General features: G+C 42.3%; 2 protein-coding genes across 12 annotated transcripts in view; one reads left to right on the forward strand and one right to left on the reverse strand.

The window, feature by feature from the left end:
* Positions 1 to 8,153: 8,153 nt before the first annotated feature.
* Positions 8,154 to 19,820, reverse strand: MDH1 (malate dehydrogenase 1). The gene is made up of 9 exons (XM_031599241.2): positions 19,671 to 19,820; positions 14,194 to 14,292; positions 13,834 to 13,930; positions 12,731 to 12,906; positions 11,466 to 11,588; positions 11,158 to 11,334; positions 9,638 to 9,751; positions 9,338 to 9,427; positions 8,154 to 8,807 (listed from the first exon to the last, which is right to left on the reverse strand). The coding sequence occupies exons 1-9, from the start codon at positions 19,671 to 19,673 to the stop codon at positions 8,682 to 8,684; spliced, it is 1,005 nt and encodes a 334-aa protein (XP_031455101.1). The 5' UTR covers positions 19,674 to 19,820; the 3' UTR covers positions 8,154 to 8,681.
* The window catches only part of WDPCP (WD repeat containing planar cell polarity effector), a 141,834-nt gene continuing 134,999 nt past the window's right edge, over positions 16,892 to 23,726 (forward strand). For 5 of the 11 annotated variants that reach the window (XM_090134673.1, XM_031599201.2, XM_090134675.1 and 2 more), the window contains exon 1: positions 20,596 to 20,843. The gene's annotated coding sequence lies outside the window, so the exon portion shown is untranslated. The other 6 variants (XM_031599210.2, XM_090134672.1, XM_031599217.2 and 3 more) reach the window with 6 other exon arrangements.

Below are 23,726 nucleotides of genomic sequence, written 5' to 3' on the forward strand. Positions count from 1 at the left end.
GGGAAAGAGAACCTCTTCTGTGTCTCTACAGGATGAGCAAAAATGGCACAAAAATAGAATGTGAAGTCAGATTTGCAGGTGGTCTCTAAAGGGAACGAATTTAATCTATAATTTCTTTCAAATACCAACTCTTCTTCTAATGATTCTTAGCAGCTAGTGCTCATTTCAGGCAACATCCATAATGTTGCGTGAGTGATTTGGTCTTTCTGAGTATTCATAATTTTTAGGTCAAACCAACCTAAATCCCCAGTTGTCTGGGGGGAAACGATGGTTCCCCTTTCTTTGGCACTTGTTAGCCCACAGCTGGGCACTGCACTCGGTTTTGGGACCCCTGAACAATGGCAATGCTGGCAAGATGGAAAGATCATAGAGGAGATCGACAAGATGGTGTAAGAGAGGAGGCTGAGGGGTTCAGATTTGTTCAGCTTGGAGAAGAGGCTCGAGGAGAACTCAGAAGTAGCATACTAACAACTACAAGGAGTATGTTGAGAAGATGAAGGCAGGTTCTCTCTTCTCACTGGTGCACAGCAAGGGAACAAGAGACAACAGACATGAAGTGAAACAGAGGAGGTTCTCAGTAGGTATTATCAGGGAAAAAGTCCATCAGACTAATTAAGCAGGAGGTTGTTAAGAGGGGCTGTCGGGTGATGTCAAGACTCAACTGGCTAAAGCTCTAGAAACCTGCTCTGATCTTGCCAGCAGCTTTGCTCTGAGCGTTTGGAAGGGACTTTCCATAGTCCCTTCCAAACTGAGTGACTTTACAGCTATATGACAAATTGACCCAGTGCTGGATAATAAGGACATCAATCCACTGTTTTCAAATTCATGAAGTTTTAAGACACACATCTTTGAGAAATTGGCAAATAAACGAAAGGGAATCAAACCAGGACTTGGGCACTTCGCTGATGGAAATTTTATTTGATTATTCCTACACACATCTATTAGGCACTGAGTGAAAATTGCTATTTTTGTTTTCTTTTTTTCCTTTCGCCTTGCTATGTGTGTTTATGACTCTTACCCATCTTGAAGCTATACCATCTCTCATGTCATCATTTTGGAAGTATTCTCCCTGAAAATCATATTCCTTTTCTTCAAAGCTTTGAAAGAGGCAATAGTCCCTCTGGCACCAGCAATGTGTGTGTGTCCACAGTCATTTTGCCTCTCCTGGTGCTGTTCCTGCCACCTGTTTGTGGTAAAGGCTGGCCTCTGGTTTGTGATGATGGCTGGCCATGGGCAGAGATATGATAGAATCAAGGAGAAGATCTGTGAAAGACTTGTTGTTGTCATACTGAGTATGAGAAAAGTCTGTGATGACCTGCAGAAGAGAAAACCTGTTTATTTTTTTATTCTGGAGAGAGGTGACACGCTCGTCATTTCTGGTGCATTTGTCATGACGGCCTCCTGGTGGGAAGCCCATCTGTCTGATCTCTTCTTGCAGCTTTCTTTAGCATAAGAGAGACAAATCATCTGGGACCATGCTCTGTTTTTATGAGATGTCTCCACTCCCTGCACAAAACTTTATTAGCTGCAAAGTCTTTGCAAGCACTTTGCTCTCGGGCACTACCAGCTCAGGCACAGTGTGGCTTACAGGAGCCTTCCTGGCTTCACAGAGGACAGATGGGCACAGGGCAGGTCCCAAGCTTGAGTGGACCTTGGCCTGAATCAAATAAAAATGCAGTCTGTGATCATCCAAGGCCTCACAGCACCATTGGGCTGTTATAAATGAATCTTCTGACGGTGTGGAGTGGAGCAGTTCTCACACATCTGCAGTTGATCTCTTACATGCATCAAGCACATCACCATTAGCCCTGGTTGTCTCCAGTCATTGTCCCAAGCAGGAACGCCTCTCCCTCAGCCTGGCTCACTGCTAAAGCAAACACTGCTTTGTCATGCTGTGTTGCAATGTCACCATCACCCTGTGCGTCACACGGCTCTAGGAATTGGCCAAGCCAAGTGATGTGTGTGAGCCCAGCCTGTTCTGGGAAGGTCCCACGCCTTCACTGGACAGCTGAACATCCACATAGAACATCAGTGAAGACAAAGAGCGTGTCTACCTTACACATTGTCTGTATTTTTTTTTATCATTTTCTTTCACCACTGTCTTGTCAGACCCAAGTTGCACTTTGCACATAGGTTCCCTTGGTTGTTGGTACAAAGTGAGCTCAAAATGCTGGAGCAAAGACTCCAAGATGACCCAGCTGCAAGAAGTGACCCCCACCAGACTAAGTGAATCAAACCCAGGGAGGAGTGGGGGAGAAATGCCTCTTTGTTGACTCAAATTCTTGGCTGAAGTATAATGCAGAAAGCCTGAGTGCTTAGACCCACATGTGTGGTAAGTGACATGGCATCAGCATGTGTGTATGTGTGGGATGACAGAAAGGCAAACAGACATGCAGCACCCTGCTGTTAAAGCAAACAAAGCTCTGAGAGCCAGATGTTGGGAACTTGATGGAGAGCAGAGGTGGGAGCCTGGTGAGGAAGGAGAAGAAAGCCATGGAAAAACCACCCTGATGCACTGCTTTCCCAAGGTGCTGCAAATCAAGGAGGATTTCTTCTGAGAGGAACAAGCTGAGCAGAAAGCCCTTGTAGCAAAATGAGTGAGAGTGATCCAGGAAAGTCCTTGCTTTCTAGAATGAGAGGCAAAGGCAACCCCAGAGTGACACATGGTGAAAAACTCTCTATTTTCTCAAACAGAGATGCTGAACACTGCAAAATGTGAAGTTCTACCACTCACAAAGACATTTGGGAATGCTCAGCAGTGACTGCACACCCAGAGCTCTGACAGATTAACATCTGCTCGTCCCTCTGGAGAGGGGCCATCGCCTCCTGCATATTTCTGAGGAAAAGGAATGAGTTTTGGAAGAATACTGAGATCTGTTCTTCCAGAAAGACAACACGAGTGTTGGGGTGGCTTCAAGATGGGCAGAGCTTCTATATACACACAAAGCAAATTAAAAGAGCTGGATAAGATCCAGAGCTGGTGCAGCTCAATCCCCCTGTTTGTCCTGGACAAGAGCCCAGTGATGGCATAGCTACATCTCTTGTAGATACTCTCCTTGGGCATCTGACCTGTCTCAAGGCCAGATGATAAAGGTTTACCTAAGCTCTGCTGCTGCCTTAGACAGGTGTGAGCTAGAGTACTGTGGCTGATTCATCTTTGGCAAAGGACATGTGTACCTGGGAGAGGATGGCATAGGTCTTCTTCCTTTGGGAGGAGGAGATATAAAGCCATTGGGGAAGGGATGGTTTTCCCGTGTCCCATCACATGTGTCTGATGTAGGAGTGCAGCAGAGACCAGTGCTGGTTCTGTTGTTGCAGCCGTTCAACATTGTGAGCACAGCACCAAGATGCTCAGAAATCCATTCTCTTCATGCTGGATATACATGAAGAGTCAGAGAAGGGAATGTGCCATTATTACACAGTTCAGTTACAAATTGGTTGCTGACAAACAATACGGCAAAGCCTTATTGGTCAGCATTAGCTGCTTGCTGGCTTGCTTGTTCCTGAAGAGCTGACTGAGAGCTTTTCTTGCTCCATGTCACTGTGTGTGTGGTACATGGCCACCCTGTCTTCTCCAAAGCCAAATCTGTTAACAGCATCCTGCAGCTGAGGACTTCAGTTCATTTTGCTACCAGCTATTTTTTAGATACTATTCACTTCTTGTTATCATCTTGGTTTGGGAAAAGGAGCTGAGGGGCAGGGACGGGTTATCTGTCTGCTGCAGGACAGGATGTCTCCCGCAGAGCCAGGAACAGAACTTCCTGAGTTTACAACCTAATCTCAAGTAGTATTCCTATTTGAGAATGGAAGACAGGGTCAGCATCAAGGGGCAGGCATCAAGTTTCTGACACGAAATGTGTATGAAGTTCATTCTTCTCACCCAAGGGAATCTGTCCCTCGTGCAGACTTGTCCTGGAGACAGGTGCCCATCTGGTGCAGCCTTGGCACAGAGCCTCTTTGCAATGAAGGAGGGAAAAAAGGGGGCTGATACCTCCCCTGCTCCTCCCCTCCTGGCCCCTACCCCTGTAATTGCAGAACTGGAAGAAGATTTGCCTTTTTTTTTTTTTTTCTTGTCAGCTATTTGAATTTTCCAGGCTCACAGGTTGAGGGGGAAAAGCTCTTCCTGCTCTAACTCCCTCTCTGCTAGCTCCACCTGGAGGCCTCAAAAAATGCTCACATTTTTAATTTAATTATTTATCCAGTTATTTTTATATTAGGATAATATATCACTGGAATTTTTTCTCACTACTGAAACAGTATTGGCGTTTTCTCTTTGTGAATGATGCAGGTGAGATCTTCCTATTCTCCACGTGTAAAAGTTACGCTGGTGAGAAGACTGTGCAGCCAACAAGCTTTAGAAGAATTGTGGAGACAGCAGCAACCGTGAGTGCAGGAACCACCCTGGCATAAATGCCAGCATTGGGTTAATTATGACAAAAACTGGATGCAGCAGCAAGAGTGGAACCAGAGCAACACATCACATTCCTGGTGTTCTCTGATAGCAAATCCATGCTGGAAGCTCATGTGCTGCTGCTCTTGAACTCTGAGTCTGCAAACAGCTGGGTGGTGGCACATCTGTTGGTTTAGACTATTTTAGGAGACAACCTGCCCTTTTTTAGTCATTTTGCAAAGGGAAAATTTTGAACGCAACAAAATCATATCTTTGAATCATCTAAACCATTTTTCCTTATCTTTTCCTACTGTGTTGCAATAGGGGCTAACCTGATCCTTGTACTCGGCTGACCTCCTGCACACCCTTGTGGGTCCTGGGCTTCCAGCTTGACTGTAAGGCTGGCAATGCTCACATCTTGCTGTGGTTCTCACTGCTTTACAGTGCTGGTAAGTAGCAGTAGATGTGTTCCACCCTTGAACCTTCATCATCAGGTGTGTACATGAGCATGTATCTGTGAGAGGAGTGCTTCTTGATTTATTAAGGAGAAACTTTGAAGACTCTTGCCTTTTACTTCCTACTTTCCCAGGTTTTCACACCAGTAGACACGTGTTATTTTCATTCATCCAATGCTTGCTGCCCTTCTCCATCCTCATCCTGGCTGGATGTGGCAGACATCCCCATGTCCCGGTGGGGCCATTTTTTGTGAGGATCTCTCAGCAAGGCCTCTCCACCATCCATCAGGGATGTCAACAGTTCTTTCCAATATAGCATCATCCACAAAGCTCAAATCCTACTTCCAGGTCAAGAACTGGCCACACAGTGGAGCCCCACAGAACCCCACCGTGACCGGCCACCAGCCTGGTGTAACCCCATCTACTACAACCCTTTGAGCCCGACCCACCAACCAGTTGTCAGCTATTGTGCTCTAACTGTATGCTGGGCATTTTGTCTTTGCTTCCTTTCTCACAAATACACTTTTTGACCAGGCTACTGAGTCCTGATCAATGGGCTAAAATTGCTCTTGAAGGAACTCCCACAATGCATTAATAGAGGCATCCTCAAGCTCTGAAAGGACTTTTTCCCACTGGCTTGTGAAAGAGTGCTGCAAATAGGGCTGGTGTTGCCACTAGGGTCACATCAGCCAGGTAGGATGCTGATCCCATTTTAAATGGCTCAGGTTGACAGTGTTTGTTCAGAAACAATTGTGAACCAAAAACCATGACTGAACATATGGATATAAACATTGAATACATTAGGGCTAGAAAGTCTCAATTCTGGGCTTTCTGGTTTTAGATGCAGCGGTGCAGAACTATAGAATGGCTGAGAAGTCCTAGCTGGCTGCAGATTGTGATCTATTTCATCTGGGGTCCACAACTGTGAGTTGGTTTGAGTTCATGCAGCTTTTAACACATTCAAGTAATAAATCACTCCCACGCAGACGATGAATATGTGTTTTTGAGAAAAAGCAAGCAAAGGTCTCTGTGTAAAGCCTTTTATGTCATTTAGCTACAGAACACTCGATGACTGTACTTAGCAGACTCAGAGAAGCCGCCATGTATTCGCATCTTTAATAGTAAATATGCATGATAAAAGGTTCTCTAAAACCCAAACAACAGGGCTTAATTCTAAGCTGAAGATTGCAACTCAGCCTACACTTTGTTTACTTGCATTTAGAGTACTTTCTTCTATGCACCTCTCTGCTCCTCTTCTGTTCTGACACCGTAGCACTTCTTATCATGCTCCTCTGCGAAGCTGCTGCTTTGAAGATGTCAGGATGTTTTTTCAACACGACTTGGTATTCGAACACAAACCAGTTATTTCTATTTTCAACTGCAATAGTGATAGTATAACACAGTTATATTTACACGAGTCGCTCGTTCATTTCATCTGAGCCACAGTAATGCTCTGAGATCTGCTGTTTGGAATGCAAAATGTATTCATAAATATAAATAAAATTCCCCCAAACGTGGAAAGAATAGTGCCAATAAACTCTTCCAGTACAACTATCCTCATTTGTGTACAATCTGGTGCCTTGAGAGCACGCTGCATCTGTTCCACTTGCCAGAGTTCTCTTGCCTCCCCTGGCACAAATCAAGTTTCAAATCCTATTGATTTTCTATGACACGATGCCTTATAAATAAGCCCAGATTGTGAATCTCCACAGTTAGCATCAGTGTAACATTGATTTTGATTCATCTGTAAGAGCTGGAGTTTCTAGTTTCCTCTGCAGTCACTGCAAAAAGATAACAAGAGGAGTATCTGCATTAGAAGAACGACAAGGCAAGAAAAGTTTGAAATCAATATATTTGTTCAGTGGGGAAAAGCTTCATTTCTTCTCTCTTCTTGAAGTAAATAAGATGACAAGAGAATCCATCGAGCACTGAGCTTAATTATGCACTTGTTTTGATATACCGAGTGACACAAGCACTTTTGCTGTGGTGAGTTTTCTCCTGGAGAGGGATGCTTTCCAACAAACATCAACAAATCCTGAAGAGCCAGATCTTCCACAGAATTTTGAATCTAAACCAAAAACCCCTTCTTCCCTGCCTTGCCATATATCTGGCAGTATGGCACTGCACATACCAGCAAGATTCAGCATCTCTGGCTTTCAGGAACACATAGGCACTCTTCATTTCTTCCATCAGCCTGCAGCCATTCCAAAGTAACAGAGGGAGCTGTTACCCCCATGTCACCCCTGTGACACGCATTGCCTTCTAACAGGATGCACCATGCTACTTATTGGACCAAAAGCCTTTGGTTCCTGGGCTCATGTTGAAATAACTTTGCACGGAGCACCAGAAGGCACTCAGAGCACTCAGAAGGAAATCAGAAGTTTTCCCCAGCTCCTAAATTTCTGTGTAAGTTCCCAAATGGGCATGAAAATACAAATGCACAACATTCACTCCTCATCTTTGCTCCACAGGTAAGCTTCAAAGGGTGCAGAGGAAGGAAAAAAAACATGCACTTATTAAATGCAGTGTGTGTACTACCTGCCTGCCCCCAAACAGTGCTGCAGTATTTCCTATGTTCTGAAATGCTTGTTTTTCCCTTTCAAGTATTTATGCTTAGAAGCTCTTTGGTGCATTACCCTGATTTCATTTAACAGCTACAGTAGTGTTACGAGAATAACTTAATTAAGGATTAGCTTACTGATGACTGCTGGTATTTTATATTCTAGTTAGTAAATCCCCACAGAAGCCCTTCCTTTTTCTTAGAATTCAGTTAGAGCTGTTAAGCCTTCTCTTTTTGTTTATTTATTTTTTTGTTAGAATGGTTTTATTTTTTCACTCTTCTTTTGATTTGGAACAGGACAGACATGGACTTAGCACTGACATGGTGTATGAGATGCACCTGTGTTGGGAAAAGAGTAGTTACAGTTACAGTATGATGTATTTGAAGTAGCTTCCTGCAGCTAAGTGCCTGTAGGCTGCAGCAAGAATTCTCAAGCACATACATTAATCTCATGTGCTCTTAACCAAGCAAGTACTTGTCTCCTGGGACAAAAGGCTCCAACTGCCTTTGAAGCCACAACCAAATTAGTACTGATCTTCAGCACCAACACTGCTTTTGAGCTGTTCTGCCAAAGTAGAAATCTGCCTATTGCTTTCCTGTTGATGTTGACATATAGATTTTAACCCAGAAGAGATGAATGAAGTAAAACTAGCTTCCTTACTGCTATAAACTAGGTTTTTTTTTTTTCCTGGTTATACCATTGAGTTCTGCTAGCTACATAACTAAAACATACAACGGACCACTCTAGCCATTTTGTGATCAAGCATCTTTTAATATTTCTATTGATAAACATTGTAAGCAAGACCAGAGTGAACAGTATATATCTGGAGCCTATCCGCTGATAGACTTGAGTCACTGAACGACTAGTTCAAGGAGAACTACTGGCATTTTAATTTCCTTCTTAGCTGAACCATTGGATGTTGAAGTGATAACAGATCATGATGTGTTCCAACAGTGCCAAATTCTAATCAAAACTGAAATTGTGCGTTAGTAGCCAAGGCATAGGCAAACAATTATGCAATTATTCTGTATCGTACACAGAAAGCAATTAATATTGAACAGATAAAGTTTGGTCAACAAACTAACTTGACTTATTTAATAATCTTTCTGCTAATGACTCAATAGGCCCAGCAGTACCAGTAAGCATATGAACTTCAAAATGCACAATTGCCACAGACAGTTGACTTGAATACAATAATAGTGGTTGGTTGCACACTTAGAGACGACTTTTAGATTCTTCCACTCTCAAATGGCTTTGCATTTCTGGATCATCTAGTCATGCACTGGAGAGGAATTCCACAGCTGTCTCCTTCTCTTCAGTTAACTCCTTAGCAGTCAGATCCATCTTCTCACGAGAAAAGTCATTAATAGGAAGACCCTCAACAAACTTCCAGGTCTTGTCCTGTTTGAAAACAAAACAAAAACACCGTCTGAGAGCAAGCTTCATTCAGTTTGCACAAAGGGAGCTTTGCAGTGAAAGCGCTGCAGAGAAGTAAATGTCACCTTCATTTAAAACTTTGCTCGTTTATACTCATGTACAACATCAAGTTAGTACCTGCATAAGATTACAAGTTATTCACAGCTACATGAAAAATCCTGCTTTCCTACTGTTTTATACTCGTGAAAAAGCAGTCTTACTCTTGATTCTATCATAAACCTTGTTTCTGACCACATAGATTGTGTTTGACCTTTAAAACCAGATCAACTAAACTGAATTTTGCTTTCAGATAAAGAAGACAACCAGGAATAGCTAGTCAGGCTACTTTTCTATCAGTTTTTCTTTGACTGCTACTTCCAAAATAGTGAATAATGGTTTCTTCTGTGAAAGACTGCTAACACTACCAGTCACTGCAGTTTTACACTGATAGTAATGCCGTTTTATAGGACAGTTTAGCAAGGTCTAGCAGAGCTGACTTAGATTTAAATAGTTACCTTGATCACAACAGGGAATGAATATAGCAAGTCTTCAGGAACACCGTAAGAATTGCCATCAGAAATGACTCCCATGGAAACAAATTCTCCCTGAAAACAGAAGAGTCGAGGACAAACAAATTTTTCACTGATGGAAGAAAGCAAAACTTTACCTTCCAATATACTGCATCATGTATGACATGCATTATACCAGAAGAGAGCCATTCATCCCCCTCTCAACACGCATGCTCAAGGTCAACAACACTGACATGTAATCAAACCATTAGGCAAACAAGTGCTTTTTCAAGAGCTACATCTTACCGCTGGAGTGCCAAACCAGATGTCTCTCACATGATCACAGATAGCTTTGGCAGCTGACATCGCACTGGACAGCTTCCTAGCCTTAATAACAGCTGCTCCACGTTGCTGAACAGTCTGCAATTAAAAAATGCTAAATTATGAAGCAGGAAAAAAAAAAGTCACAATTTGGCCTAAACATTGCAAGTAAATTCCATAAGGAAATTCCAACTTACAAACATTAATTTCATCAGTCAATATACTATTCCATCAGTAAATAAACACGGAATACAGAGCAGAAATACAATCAAGAGTTTTGCCAGGACAAGAACACAATGTCATATTTCAAAGGTTTGCTCATATGCAGGTTGCTCTGAAAGCAATGTCACCCATCCATTTCCATAGAAACTGCAACTGATACAAAAAGCACACTGATACTGTTTGGTAGAGCAAAATCTCAGTTACAAAACACTATTTTTCAACACAGTCACCACCGTTAGCAATGCATTTTTTGCCAGGGATGAACAAGAGCCTGCATACTGCAGTTATAAAACTGCACCAGTGGAGGTGACCCACTGATGCACAGCTGCAAGACTGCACTGTTGGTAGGAAAGTGCTGCCCACAACAGTCCATCTTCTATTGGATGAACAGACAGAAGGCAGAAGGCACCGACTCCAGACTAAATGATAGGTGTGCCAGGACAGTTCATCCAAGATGGGCAATGTGCTCTATGGTCTTCAAACTGGCATTGGGCCTGGTGTTACTGTGTTGCAAGAGAAAGGTTGTCTTCTCTGACTTTAGAAGTTAGAACCTCCAGATTAGACAGAACTACAACACAGCAGTCAGAGTCGATGGTTTGTCCAGGTTCCAGGAAACCCAGAAAGATCACCCCTTTCCTACCCCAAAAGACAGTGCACATCACTTTACATACTTTGGACTGCATTTTTTTACTTTTTTCAATAGGGAACTGACACGTCACTATTCCACAGACTGCCATTTTGACTGTGGCTCGTAGTGGTGATACCACATCTCATCACCACTAATGATGCATGCAATCCAGGTAACAGTCACCTTCAGCTGCATATTGCTTGTCACATTGACAAACTTGTACACAGTATCTTTCCTCTCCTCTTGGAGAGGAGAGAAGAGGATGTTCACACACTGTGTTAAGCTGTTTTTGGTGGCTGGGTGGGAGCAGCACAGGAAAGATGATCCTTCTTCATCTATTAAACCACCAGTAAACTTGTGCTTGTGTGGCAGATGAGTTGCAACAAAGCTATGACCAAAATTTTGTGTTGTATCATTTGAATACTCTTAAGTGTTTTTTTCTAGTAGTGTTTACACAAATATCACAATACCTTACGTTTTTCAAGAGCAAATAACTAACTGAGAACAAGTATCTGCAGAGAGTTTATTCTACCTAAATGGATAAATTCTGAGACAGGAATAGCTGCTCCAATCAGCCAGTTATGTAGTTTACAGTTTCACATGAAGCTGGGAGAAATCCTAAGTACAGAATGATCACTAAAAGTCAAGATCTTACCAGGATAAAGTCTCCCTTCAGCCAGCTGTCATCTTTTATAGCTTCATAAACTCCAACTTCCTTTCCTTTCACATTCACCTTTGCATGGTTAACATCTGGATACTGAGTGGAGGAGTGGTTGCCCCAGATGATGACATTCTTCACATCATTAGAAGTCACACCAAGCTTCAGAGCAATCTAATTGGAAATTAAACACGCCCTTTGAATTAGCTTCAGCCTCTTGATTCACAAGCTTCTTTGAAAGCACAGCTCTCATTGTATTTAGCACAGACCACAGAAGGCATTCTATATAAATAGGTTCTTTTTACCTGAGATTTAGCTCTGTTGTGATCCAAGCGAGTCAAGCAGCTGAAATTTTCCTTTGGTATTGAAGGGGCTGACTTTGATGCAATCAAACAGTTAGTATTTGCTGGATTCCCAACTACCACCACCTAAAAAGAAAAAAGAAGAAGAGGAATTATGGAATGATGAAGCAGCAACATGTATTTAGTCAAAATCGCTATTTCTGCAAAACAACTCCTTCCAATGTAATATGAGAACACTGTATAAATGCAATGGCTTTGCCTCTGAGAAACAAACTCCTGGTTGTCTGCAACAATACTAAACCACCATCGCCTTAAAAACTATTCCGAGACTGGCTGTCACTGCATTATGTATTTCCTTTATAATTAAGAAAGCCAGAGGAGTTGCTTATCTCAGTATTCATAGGCAGTTAGAAGTGAAATATTGCTGAAAGTCAGATCAATTTATTACTATGGGAAAACTGTTTTTTTATTCATCTTTCATCTACCAATATGCCTCAAATGATTAACGTCTAGCTCTACGTAATCTCAATCACACAAGCTAATCTACAAACCTTCCTTTATATTTCCCCTTCTGAAAATGAGTTCAGTAAATTTTCCATTACTCTGCAACAGTTATACTGATAGTTTTTATTCCAGCTGTATAAAGAAGCAAACAAGTCTTTAGAAGCAGTAGGAAGTTCATCAGCAGAGGAAGTAGACATTAAAAAGTCAGTTACAAAGCACAGTTGGAGTCTGGGTCTAAGATTAAGAGCAGTAGGAGAGCAGCCACATGATCCCATTAACTGCGCTGAAACAATCTGAAAGAGAACAATTAAAAGCTTCCAATGCTCCAAAGACCAAGATGCAAACAACTGAAATGAGCTGATCTTTTGTGCAACTGTAATTCCATATTGATACTGAAGTTAAGGGTCATTATGTTAAAGCCACTGATGAAGTAGACAGCTGCATGCAGATAAAAGAGTTCTCCCTGAGAAGAGACAACAAAGAGAAGATTTTTCTTTATAATATTTTTATTTTAAGTATTACTGGCGCTTATGGAATATTGCACTTCAATGTACCTTTTTCACTGAATGAATTAAGGACTAAAATCATCTACCAATTTAACACGCCATATCTCATCAAACCCTCACTGTGTTATAGTCTCCAGGACTTAAGAAACAAAATGCCTGCACTGAATAGGTTCCTACTTCCACAGAATCATACCACAATATATTTAGATCTCTAAATGATTCAGAGCTGAATTTTTAAAATTCAATTTCAATATTCACCTTGACAGTCTTTTTGGCATATTTGTCCAAAGCTGCACCCTGAGACTTGAAAATTTTCACATTTGCTTTTAGTAAATCCTTCCTCTCCATGCCTTCCCTCCTCGGCATGGAGCCAACCAGAATCGCTATGTCAAGGTCCTTGAATGCAACTTCCTCCTTGTCTGTTGGAATGACCTCTAGAAAAGGGAAGGAGAAAAGAAAAATCTAACTTTCATAGCAAAATGTTTATATATATATATAAAAAATATCATCTGAAAACAGCAGCACCTTTCTGTTCCAAAAAACGCAAGCAAAGCCATTTGGCATTAAATCCAAAGATGAAACACTTACTATTCAACAGTTTCTATATGCAAATATTTATTTAAAACTTTAGCTATAAATTCTGAGCATGGGAGAAAGATGTGTCAGAAGATGCCTTCTTTTTATATGTATATATATTCATACATATATACAAACATGTAAATGTGTAAGTATGCACAAATTGCTCTTCACTTTTACAAAAAAACCCAAAACATTAATTTACAGTGCCAAGTACAAATGAAGATTTCCATTCCTCTAAAAATTCAAACTGAAGAAGGGTTGATTTGTACAAGAGCTAGAAGCTACAAGCTTTTCATGTAAGTACTGTAATAATCACAGTGGCATCTACTGACTCCCTTTCTTGTGTTCGTTTAGAATAGAGGAACTTAAATATTACATGAGGAGTATTTTCTCAGTGCGTCTGTATGAGAAAATACATCTCAAGAATTGTTTTTTGGCTTGGTAAGAATATGCAGGCATAACTAAAGATTCAAAGTTATTTCACCTTTAGGCCAGAATACAATAGATAAATGTACAAGTACCTGACAATTTGTTGAATGTGCTAGCTACCCAGGCTTAGACAACATAAACCAGGAACTTAGTGAATTCTTTATACAAAACTCACTTGATGACTTTCTTCCTAGTATGAAGTCTAAGTCAAATTAATTTAACATCCACAAAAAATAAAAATAAGAAAGCATCATCTAATACATTCTTCTGCTTAATGCCAGCGACTGCAATTTCTAAATCCAGCAGCTGTGTTAGAACACAATATAGGTACAACAAAAATGCCTTTAGGGCACCTCTCAGCAGCGGCAGGGCACAGTCTTGCAGCTCCATCACTACGCCTTCCAAAACAGTCATCATAGGAGTGATATCCAGCAGCACAAGTATAAGAGGCTGCAAAGAAAGAAACAGTTTACTCTGAATTGGTCGTAGACTCATCTGCTTTGAAAATTAATTTGTCTTGTTATCTACTAGAAATTTATCTTGTGTAAGGAATATCAACTTAAAACTTCAGCACAACCAAGTACTGAAAGCTTGCATAACTGAGCAGGACTCTCACAGAATAAATCACTTGTGTAGTGGTCAAACATTAATTCTGGCATTAGATTATTCATTTCTGCGCAGCAGAGGCAGACAGCAATTCAGTTAACACTCACCTGCTCTTTGCCAAAGACATCTCCCTTGGCGATGCTGTAGAGCAGGGAGTAAGCAATCTGCCCGGCAGCTCCGGTCACCAGGACTCTGATGGGTTCACCCTGGAAGAAAGTTGGGGAGACTGAGCTACAGCCACGCAGTGCAGGTTCACAGCACCTCACAGTGGTAAAAATTTATGGTTACTACAGAAATGAGGTTAAGATTATTTAACCTGGATGAAATCACATGCTTAAAAATGGATCAAGGCCAGCTCCTGGGATCATACTGGAAACTCCAGAATCTTCTCTGCCTATGCTTACAGAAACAGACCATGCTTGAAAAGATATCCCCAAGAATAAATGCTCCCAGAAAAGTTTCCAAAATTCCGAGGATCACAATAAGAAAAACATGATATGTATTTAAACAATGCTACTTTTTTGGCACAAGGCATTGCAATACACACCCGACCCATTAGACTACCCACTTATACTTCCAAACCCACAATTTTCAGCAGCTGTTGTACTTTGCCTGTTTTCAGATTCTGAAAACATAGACTTTTTTTTTTTATGAACTATTTTGAATGCTTACTTGAAACTGAAGATTTGCTGAATGCTGTAAGTCAAGGAATCTTAAAACCAATGTCTCACTAACCTGTTACGCAGCAAATCCACAGCAATTATGGGCAAAAACAGACACCAATATCCAAACTGATCAAAAACCCCCAAAGACTGGGAGGACATTATGCCAACATGCTGTTGTACTGTAACTAACAAAAAAAAAAAAGAAAACAACCAAAAAACACAATGCAAACACCACAAGGCTTACTCTGTAGCAAAAGTCCATTCTGTTAAACAGAACGTTAATACTGAAAGGGCAAAACATGCTAAAGGCTATTCATAATCCAATATTCTTTAAGCCTGCTTTTTGTATCACTCTTTTTCCCTAGAGGCAAGAGGGGGAAAACTGTTAAGACAGGAAGGCTTGGACCATACTGCTGGAATTCTACACTCACTTTTACAATTAATTAAAAGATTATCATTTCAGTTATGGACAAAACACAACATTCAATTATGTCAGAAGTAATTTAATTGCATACAGAGCTCCACTACAAAGCAGAGCTTACGGACCAAAGGTGGTTGTTTTGCTCAGCATCAAAGAGGTTGGAGCTGAAATACAGATCCAGCTTTGGGATCCTGAGTTTCAAGTGATGCTGAAAGGATCCAGGCAAGATGACATGGGTGGCTGCAGCCCTGTGTGCGTGTCCTGTAAGATGAGGATGAGGAAGCTGGGCGTAGTCTGGAAAGGTAGAGAACAGAGGGTGCCCCAACAGCAGCCTGCTAATGCTTCAAGGAGGGCTACAAAAATATTGCTGCTGAACACTTCTTAGATGGCGGAGTGGGACACAGATCATGGCTCGGGAGGCTGAGCATGGACATTAGGAGGAGAATTCTCAACTAGGGTTGTACTGCTTCACTGGAACCAGGTACACAGAGAATTTGTGCACCCTTCTCCCTTAATGGTTTTTAAGATCCAGATAAAAAAACAAAACAAAACAAAACAAAACAAAAAAAAAACCAAAAAAACAATAACATGCATGACCTCACTTGGAAGGAGCAAAAGACTTTCTATTTGGCTGGATCAGACAACCTCCAGACTCAAGAGCAAGGCAGAGGTCAGACCAGGAGGTCTTTCCAACCAACATTCCTGCTATGATGCACTGGAACAGGTTGCCCAAGGAGGTTGTGGATGCCCCGTCCCTGGAGGCATTCAAGGCCAGGCTGGATGTGGCTCTGGGCAGCCTGGGCTGGTGGTTGGCCACCCTGCACATAGCTGGGGGGTTGAAACCAGATGACCATTGTGGTCCTTTTCAACCCAGGACAGTCTATGATACTATGAGTCTGTGATTATGATTTGATTGCATACTCTCTGCCATAGTCACCAGCCAAGCACAGCTGCATCAAACTAACATGAGATGATCATAAAAATTAGGCTTCATAGGAGCTGTCCCTACACTGCACTAGATAAAATGAGAGCACAAGTGATAAAGTTAATCTATTGAATATGCAGAGTTAGAATTCAACGTGATTTTGCCTTTATTATTCCTAATACTCTTTAAATGTTTGGTTAATTAGCTGCCAGTTATGGTGTTGAGCTGCACTGTGTTCATTTGAACCTATCTTACTGCGAGTCTCATCCCACAAACCTCATAAAAACTGAGGAACAAGAAGGAGAGGAGACAATCAATTCTTCCCATTTTAACTCTCAAAACTAGTTCCAATGTATTGTTTTGGAAATTATATGCTACAAATGTGCTACAGTGTCTGAATGATGATAGGCAATGCAGACTCAGAAGCATACCAGGTCTAAGAACCAACTTCAGTGTGTTTTGAAGGAAAATCTACTTTTTATTTAGGAAATGGAACAATGAATACTGTTTTAAGGCTGCTAATCTTAGCATTTTGTTAAGTACTGGAAAATTACTGTACTGCAGAAACTTGGCCTGGTAAAATACCGTATCAGGAGCTACAGAAGAAGCCATCCTGCAAGGGATGTGTAATGGAGCTGTCAGCTCATGGCCTGAACTGATGATTGAGCACCTGGTGACGGGGTATGCCTGGCCCAGGAAGCACAGGTGCAAACAATCTTCCAGTGCTTTCCACGTGACTGGAAGGGAGTTGGATGCAGGGTCCAGCCCTTGGCTCATTTAAGGGCTGGCCTCAAGGGAAAGAAGGTCTCTTAGATGAAGGCTGCTTAGTGAGGAATATTCTACAACTGGAGTCCTTCATCACCAGCTGGGTGAGTCAACTTTTTTCCTTTATATGACTATTGGTATTCCCTGTAATATTTTGCCTGGTATTGCAAATAACTTGTCAGAAGCAGCTTTGCTTCTGCTCTTACTCTAATCAGAGAATGCATTTGCTTTGAGCTTTGTGGTAGCCTGACTCCATTATAAATTTGGTGCTGCAGAATTTTTGCTGTTGTAGATGATTTTAAGATGTTGGGCTCACAAGTTGCTAAGGAGAAAGATCCTATCTACAGTTGCGTCACAAAACGGAGACAAAATTCAGCAAACTTCTTAAACTGTATGCTTTACGTTTTGTGTGTTAGTGTGATCCAAACAAAAAAGCTCCATTGTATTCACTAGCAAGCATTTAGCCCAGCAACAGGATAGGAAAGGAACAGGAGATTAAAAAAAAAAAAAAGGCAAGAAGTAGGTTATTTTTTTGTACTAAAATAGCCTCAACACTTACCCTTGCTTAAAAAAAAAAGCCCTCAGTCTGACTCACCTCCACCCTCTCAAAAAATGTTTGTTTACTGCTGTCCCTCCGTGTTCCTCTCTCCATTTTGGCCTGGAAGAAATGCAGCAGCTAACAAAAACTAAGCAGCATTGCCTAGTTAGTTTTCTCTCTCTCCAAGCCTTCACTACATTATACTCAACCCAAAGCTTCCCACCTATCATCAGCAACTGAGCAGTAATTGGATTCTCTTCTCTTTGATTCTACAATCTCTGGATCAGGATTCTCATCTCTTGACTCCAGAAGTTGATCAAAACACTGAAACTCTTCTGCTTCTTACAAAAGCAGAAGGTAGCTAACTCTCCCTAGCAAGCTTATGTCATATCACTTATAAGCACTGTTATCCTTGAGCAGCTGAGGAAGGGAGTTTGGAGAAGCATGTAGCTCCCAAGCTAACAGTGTCCCTGCAGTGAGGGAGTTGCAGGTGCACACACATTCATATTCAGGCACTTTAATCCGTGACTTGGCTTGTGCACAGGGCTTCAATGAGAACAGTGTCATGCTTTAGTAACTGCAGAGGTGACCTTCATTTACTCGGGTGTATTTGAAGTAGGAAAAAAGTAACTGAGCATTTAATTCCCAAGCCTTTTCTACTCTGAGTATGTCAGATACATGGTTAAAAAGTTTCAAGAAATAAAGAGCAGTAAAGATAGTGGGAAAAAGAAGTGTGAATGCTGTGACCTCTGATGTTTGTCCTCATTCAATAAACATGTTGCATTCCCACCCCCTTAGATTATCACCGATTAAAGGTAAATATTCTGCCATAAAATGAGGAAATAATGGGTTTAATGGTTCCAGTCCCCAGCTGGGACTCAGGAACTTAGTGTCTAACTGACTTTTGTGATTACTGCTGGTATCAGCAGACTTAAAATATCAGTGCTGCAAATGATAATAGTACTACATGGCAAAACATATCAGGAGATTATGAAATTCAGTTAAAAAGCAGTGTTAACCCATCATCTACTAGATGTAGGAATGAGAAAAATCTGTAGCCTGCTTACGCAAGTGATGAGCTTTGAATTACTGATTAGTTATTAAGGACCAGATTAAGCAATATTGCAGCTACTTGCTGTCTGCCAAGTTGCTATCAGTGTTATTCCTGACCAACAAAGCCAACCAAGCTATCCCACCATGCCTGACAATACTTGGAGCATATCAGTGAAGCTAACTAGTCACAGTGTCCTCAGAAGTTTGGAGCCTAAAATCAAGGCCAGGCTGGATGTGGCTCTGGTCTAGTGGTTGATGACCCTGTGCATAGCAGGGGGGTTGAAACTAGATGATCTTTAAGGTCCTTTTCAACCCAGGCCATTCTATGAAACCTTCCCTTTATTCCCCTGAAGGAGCAGAGGGCACTGACAGCAGATGTATCTGGGAATGTGGCAGAGTGCATCAGCAGGAAGGGGGCAGAACTCCAAGGGAATTCTTTCCTTCAGCAGTGACCTTCAGCCAGGTGCCCCCGCTAACTTTTTCCACGTCATTCAGCTAACAGCAGTTGCATCAGTAGACGCAGGATTCTGTTTCAGAAGTTCAATGCTGACAGCAAATATGTAGATAGAACACTGGGGGAATGAAAGGATGAAAACAATGATGTTCTAATGAGTCTGAGCATCAAAATGGAGCTTTAAACAAATGCTTCCAGTGCGACCAGCAGGTTCATGGCAACCAGTTTGGAAAGATCACGTGCAAAATGAGATGCTGTGTCTTGTGGGCTCTCAGGAGCCGCCACATTATGAACAGAAACGTGAGATGAGAAGCAGCACTGATGAGGTTTTGCAGACTTGGGGTACTTCTTGAAAGGTGCTGGAAAAATAAGCCATTTTAGGGCATGCAGAGACTTTTAATAGATATATAGGAAAGCAAAGATGTGAGTAACGAAGCTGCCTGTTAAAGGGGCAAACAAGGCCTCTGGGCAGAGCCGCAGCGTGTCCCCAACGACCCGGGAGCCCGGGGCGAACAGCCGCCCTTACGGCGACGAACGGGGCCGCTCGGCTCCGAGCCTGCGGCGCTCCTCCTTCACGTCTCGAGGACAGCCGCAGCGCTCGGCAGGACGGGCGCGGCGGGAAGGGCTCCGCGCCGCAGGGAGCCCGGGGGAACCGCCGCCATTTCGAGATCGCCTCCGCCCGAAGGAGCCCCGAGCCCCAGCCCCCTCCCCCAACCACCTCCCGCGGCCCACGACCGCCGGCGCCGCGTCGAACGGTACCGACCATGGCTGGGAGCGGCGGGCCGAGCAGCAGCCTCGAGGTCACCTCTACGGCGCGACTGCGACCGCCGGCGGCGTCGCGCTAAGGCACCGCGGAGGGGCGGGGCGCGTCGCAGCGCGCAGCTGCATGGGGACTGTAGTCGCGAGTCGCGTCGCCCTGTATTGTTGTGGCGGGGGCCGAACTACAGGTCCCAGAGTGCCTCGGGGCACGCACGCCAGGCCCCCGCACGCTATTGGTGCCGTTTTCCCGGCGCTCCGCCCCTACGGCCCGTTCATTGATCCCGTCCGCCCCCACTGGGGGGCGATGAGCTGCTCCGAGAGCTGCGCATGCGCTCCGGGAAGATTGAGGTTAGGGCAATGTTGGCTCTTTGCCTTGCGCGTGCGTCAGGTAGAGGGCACTCAAGAGGAGCCAATTGTGCGCATGCGCGCGAGGGGAGGCGTCATCGCCGGCTGCAGAGGAAGGAAGGGGACGTCGCGCGTCGCGAGAATACGGGGCTGCTGCGCGTGCGCAGGTAGCGGTGCTGCGGTGGTTGCTAGGCGACGCTGCAGCGGGAACGGCGTGCGGGTGACACGCGGGATTCCCTCCATCTCTTCAGGCCCTGTCGGCTGCACAGTGCTGCTGAGGGCCTCGGCACGGCCGCGCTCCTCAGGCCCGCTTGCCCCGGCCTTCCCCTGCCTTCCTGCCTGGCTGGCTCTCTGTGCTCTGATACACTCCTCTCAGGGGCGGCCTCTGGTTGTCCTGTGGGCAGCTCTGTCAGTGAGCTGCTGGCTTAACCGCACCGTGTGGTGTTTTCTTCCTCAGGCCTTGACGAGGTTCCTCACAGAACAAATCCTGTAATTTAGCTCAGCCTGTGCCGAAGGCTCGCGTGCCCCGACACTTTTCAGCAGGATTAGCTTTTAATCCTGTTTAGCCCCTTACAGGTGGTTTTTTTTTTTTTTTAACACCTTGGGCAGCACGTAGGCTGACTTCTGTCAGTTCCTCAGTCAGAAATCAGTTCCTCCTTTGGGGCAGTGGTGTTAAGCATAAGCACGACCACGCGGCACGCAGAGCGTTCTCACTGTACGAGCCTTGTTGCTAATCGTCCTTGTGCCCCAATTCCAGGCTTCCCGTGGTTTGATCGACCGACCCTCTGACAGCTCCTGAAGTATCGGAAGCAGCGGTGTCAGGGTTCAAAAGGTATCGTTCTGCTGAGTTTGTTCTCGACCTCGTACTGCTCAATGCTGATTTATACTGCTTAACAGCGATACGCTCGTGCTGTGAATGAAGATTGGACCTAAGTTCTGGTCTGGGGATGAATTTAAAGCCAAACGGCTGCAAATGAAAGCAGAGGTCTGCCTTGCTGTGAGAGGTGCCTCATCAGTGCCAGGGAGCTTGTTGTCCAGGCAGACCGTTCCAGAGCATGCTAAGATGCTTTATACCAGTAACTCTGACCTTTTTTTTTTTTTGCATCGGACTTAATTAATTTTATTTAAGTTCTACATTTATCCAAAAGCTGATATGGGCCCGCATGAGATGTTTTTTCACTAAGCATTATCAGTTATCTTTAAGTTGATTGCTTATCAGTTTTCAGCAAAACCAATATAAGCGTGCTATAAACTGATTTGTCTGCCAGCGTAGCAGGTTTATATTGGTTTAATGGATTTCAGTTAAGCTAGTCGAAGTTTCTTCTGTGGGTAAGGCTCTGTTTTCATTCTCCATCCTTTTCTGTCCAAGTTTGTGCTGCTTAGTTTATTGCTGGGGATAACATACCTAATGTTGAAACTGATTTGTAGTGAATGTTTGTCACTTTATTTAAAATATGTTCCTGGTATCATTAGTCCCAGATGGAGTAACGCTGGTTTAAGACTGCACTGCCTTTTGTGATGTTTTAACTGAAGGCAACACTGAAGTTTTTCAAGTTAACAAAACTTAATAGTTCTGTGATTCTTTTTTCTGGGCTTAAATAGTGTTTCTGTTTGTTAAAACTTTGTCTTCCAAGCAAAATGTAACTATACAAAACTAAGCAAGAGAAATGAGAAATGCTTTCTTTTCTCCATGTCTTTTTTTACATCTCCTTTTCCTTGCGTTTATTAGCTTTTAAAATAAATCTTCTGCTTCTGGATAGAAATTCTTCTGGTGTTCTTGGCAGCATGTGTTGGTCCTCAGTTGTATTCCTAACATTGTTAAATCATATCACTGTCTTCAGATTGTTGGCGCTGTGGGGATCTATGAACAACGTAAACTGTTTGAGTTTCTGCGTCCTAAATCTGTGCTCTCTTTTACCCTCAAGGCATGTGCTGTATCTGTGTTATTTTTCTGATTTATTAGCCTTAACACCTGTTCAAAGTTCCAGAGAAATTCACTCTAAATTTAACGCTCTTTTTCCTGTCAATTTTTTCACAGTCTTCAGATTTCCTTGTGGGTTTTTTAATCGTCTCAGAATATTCTTGCTATTTTACATCTTCAGTTGCCACTATTTCTGGGGTAGTGAGGTGTTGGTGTCATTTTTTTTTAAATATTCTTTAATGAATCTCACATGTTTTATTAGTGAATGTCTTTTGTGTAGAGCTGTAAGCCCAAAAGCTGCAGAAGTAGAAACAAATTAAGTGCAAAAGAAGTAATGAACTTCAGTGTGCACACAGATGAGGCATTCAGATATTAATTGAAATGCAATTTACAGACCTTGCATTCACTAAAACGAAGTAACATGCAAATGGGTGTAACAGAACAACACAATTAATACTCAAACTGTTTTGATCTCTATTTTGTGATGATTAAATGTTATTTTTCAAGGCACCTAGTAGTTTTGAAGTGTACTCTGCCAGAATAATTCCTGTTTTCTGTTGTGTGGCTTTTTTAAATTTTAATTTAAAATGAATTCTCTTTTAATAGCTGGCAGTGTTCTGTAACTATAGTTTGGGTTAGCTTTTCTTCATGGCTATCTATAGAAATTGCTAAATTATTTTTGGTAAGTTTTTACATGCAATTTTCAATGATTTGTGGAGGTTTTTTTATCCTCTCCATGTAAAAGACAGGTTTTCTTTCTAAATGCACTTGCTTACAATTTTTATACAGAAAATATATCTCGAGCGAAAGTAATTCCTGAAATGTTTACAATTTACGATGTTTACTTGTAAAAAATAAATTAAAAAAAAAAAAACACAACTATATAATTGCTGGTTTAAATCCCAGAAACAGTAGTAGAATTTGAGCACTTCTTGAAGCCTATTGAGAAGGCTTGAGATTGAGAGGATCAGAAGTCAGTTTTTAAGATGACATCGAATCTGCAAGAGTTTAAAACAGGATAAAGTTGTAGATATAAGAAAGAACAATAAGAATCGTAGCTTAGAAAATGAAGGTAGGTAGGTAAGTGCATGAAGTGCTGATGGTTTTTATACAGGACTTTTTAAATATATTTCCTACTCTAATGGCCAGATCTAATTTTTTAGTGTTTATTTCTAAACTTCAGCTATGTGATCCTGCATAGGTGTTAAATGTTATGAAGAAACTGGTATATCTAGACCTTCTGCTAATAACCCTGATTTTTATTATTAATTATTTTGCTGTAGTTCAGAAAATGTTCTCAAATAGAAGTTTTGCTTTCTGTCTATAGAATCTGTTTCAGAGATATGGCTTCATTTCTGTTTTTTTAGTAGCTCAGGTATGTTTTTATGTAATTAGAGGCAATTGATTATTCATTAATTGAATTTAGAAAGCCCCTAATATTTTAGTAGGTGGGTGGGATGTCATGTATCAATATGCCTACTTTGAAGAACCACGTGATGCATAGCACACTTATAACAGCTACTAGTAATCTTCATGAACTACCAAAAAATCAAATCTTAATTAAAAATGTAACCAGATTTCTCTTTTTTGCTGCTCATTTCTATGCTAATAGTACAAACACCTGTTACTCATTTGGCAAAGATTGCTCCAACTGTGTAAGCCTCCTCTGGTGGTCTGTGTGTGGGTAGATCTGATGCACTTGGTGTGATGCACGCAGGCCTCTGGAGCTTGGAGTGCAGCTCAGGTGTGTTTGCTCTTGCAGGGCTTCTTCACTGACTTGGGGCTGCATTAGTG

The sequence above is a fragment of the Phasianus colchicus genome, chromosome 2 (assembly GCF_987193195.1).
Source record: "Phasianus colchicus chromosome 2, bPhaCol1.hap1.1, whole genome shotgun sequence".
Classification (NCBI taxonomy): Eukaryota; Metazoa; Chordata; class Aves; order Galliformes; family Phasianidae; genus Phasianus; species Phasianus colchicus.

What these genes read in the sequence shown, in the direction of transcription:
- MDH1 (XM_031599241.2), bottom strand. An exon ending in ACAACAGAGCTAAATCTCAG is followed by an intron (nt 11,335 to 11,465) that starts GTAAAAAGAACC and finishes ATTTCCAATTAG; the next exon opens with ATTGCTCTGAAGCTTGGTGT. An exon ending in TGAAGGGAGACTTTATCCTG is followed by an intron (nt 9,752 to 11,157) that starts GTAAGATCTTGA and finishes TTTTAATTGCAG; the next exon opens with ACTGTTCAGCAACGTGGAGC.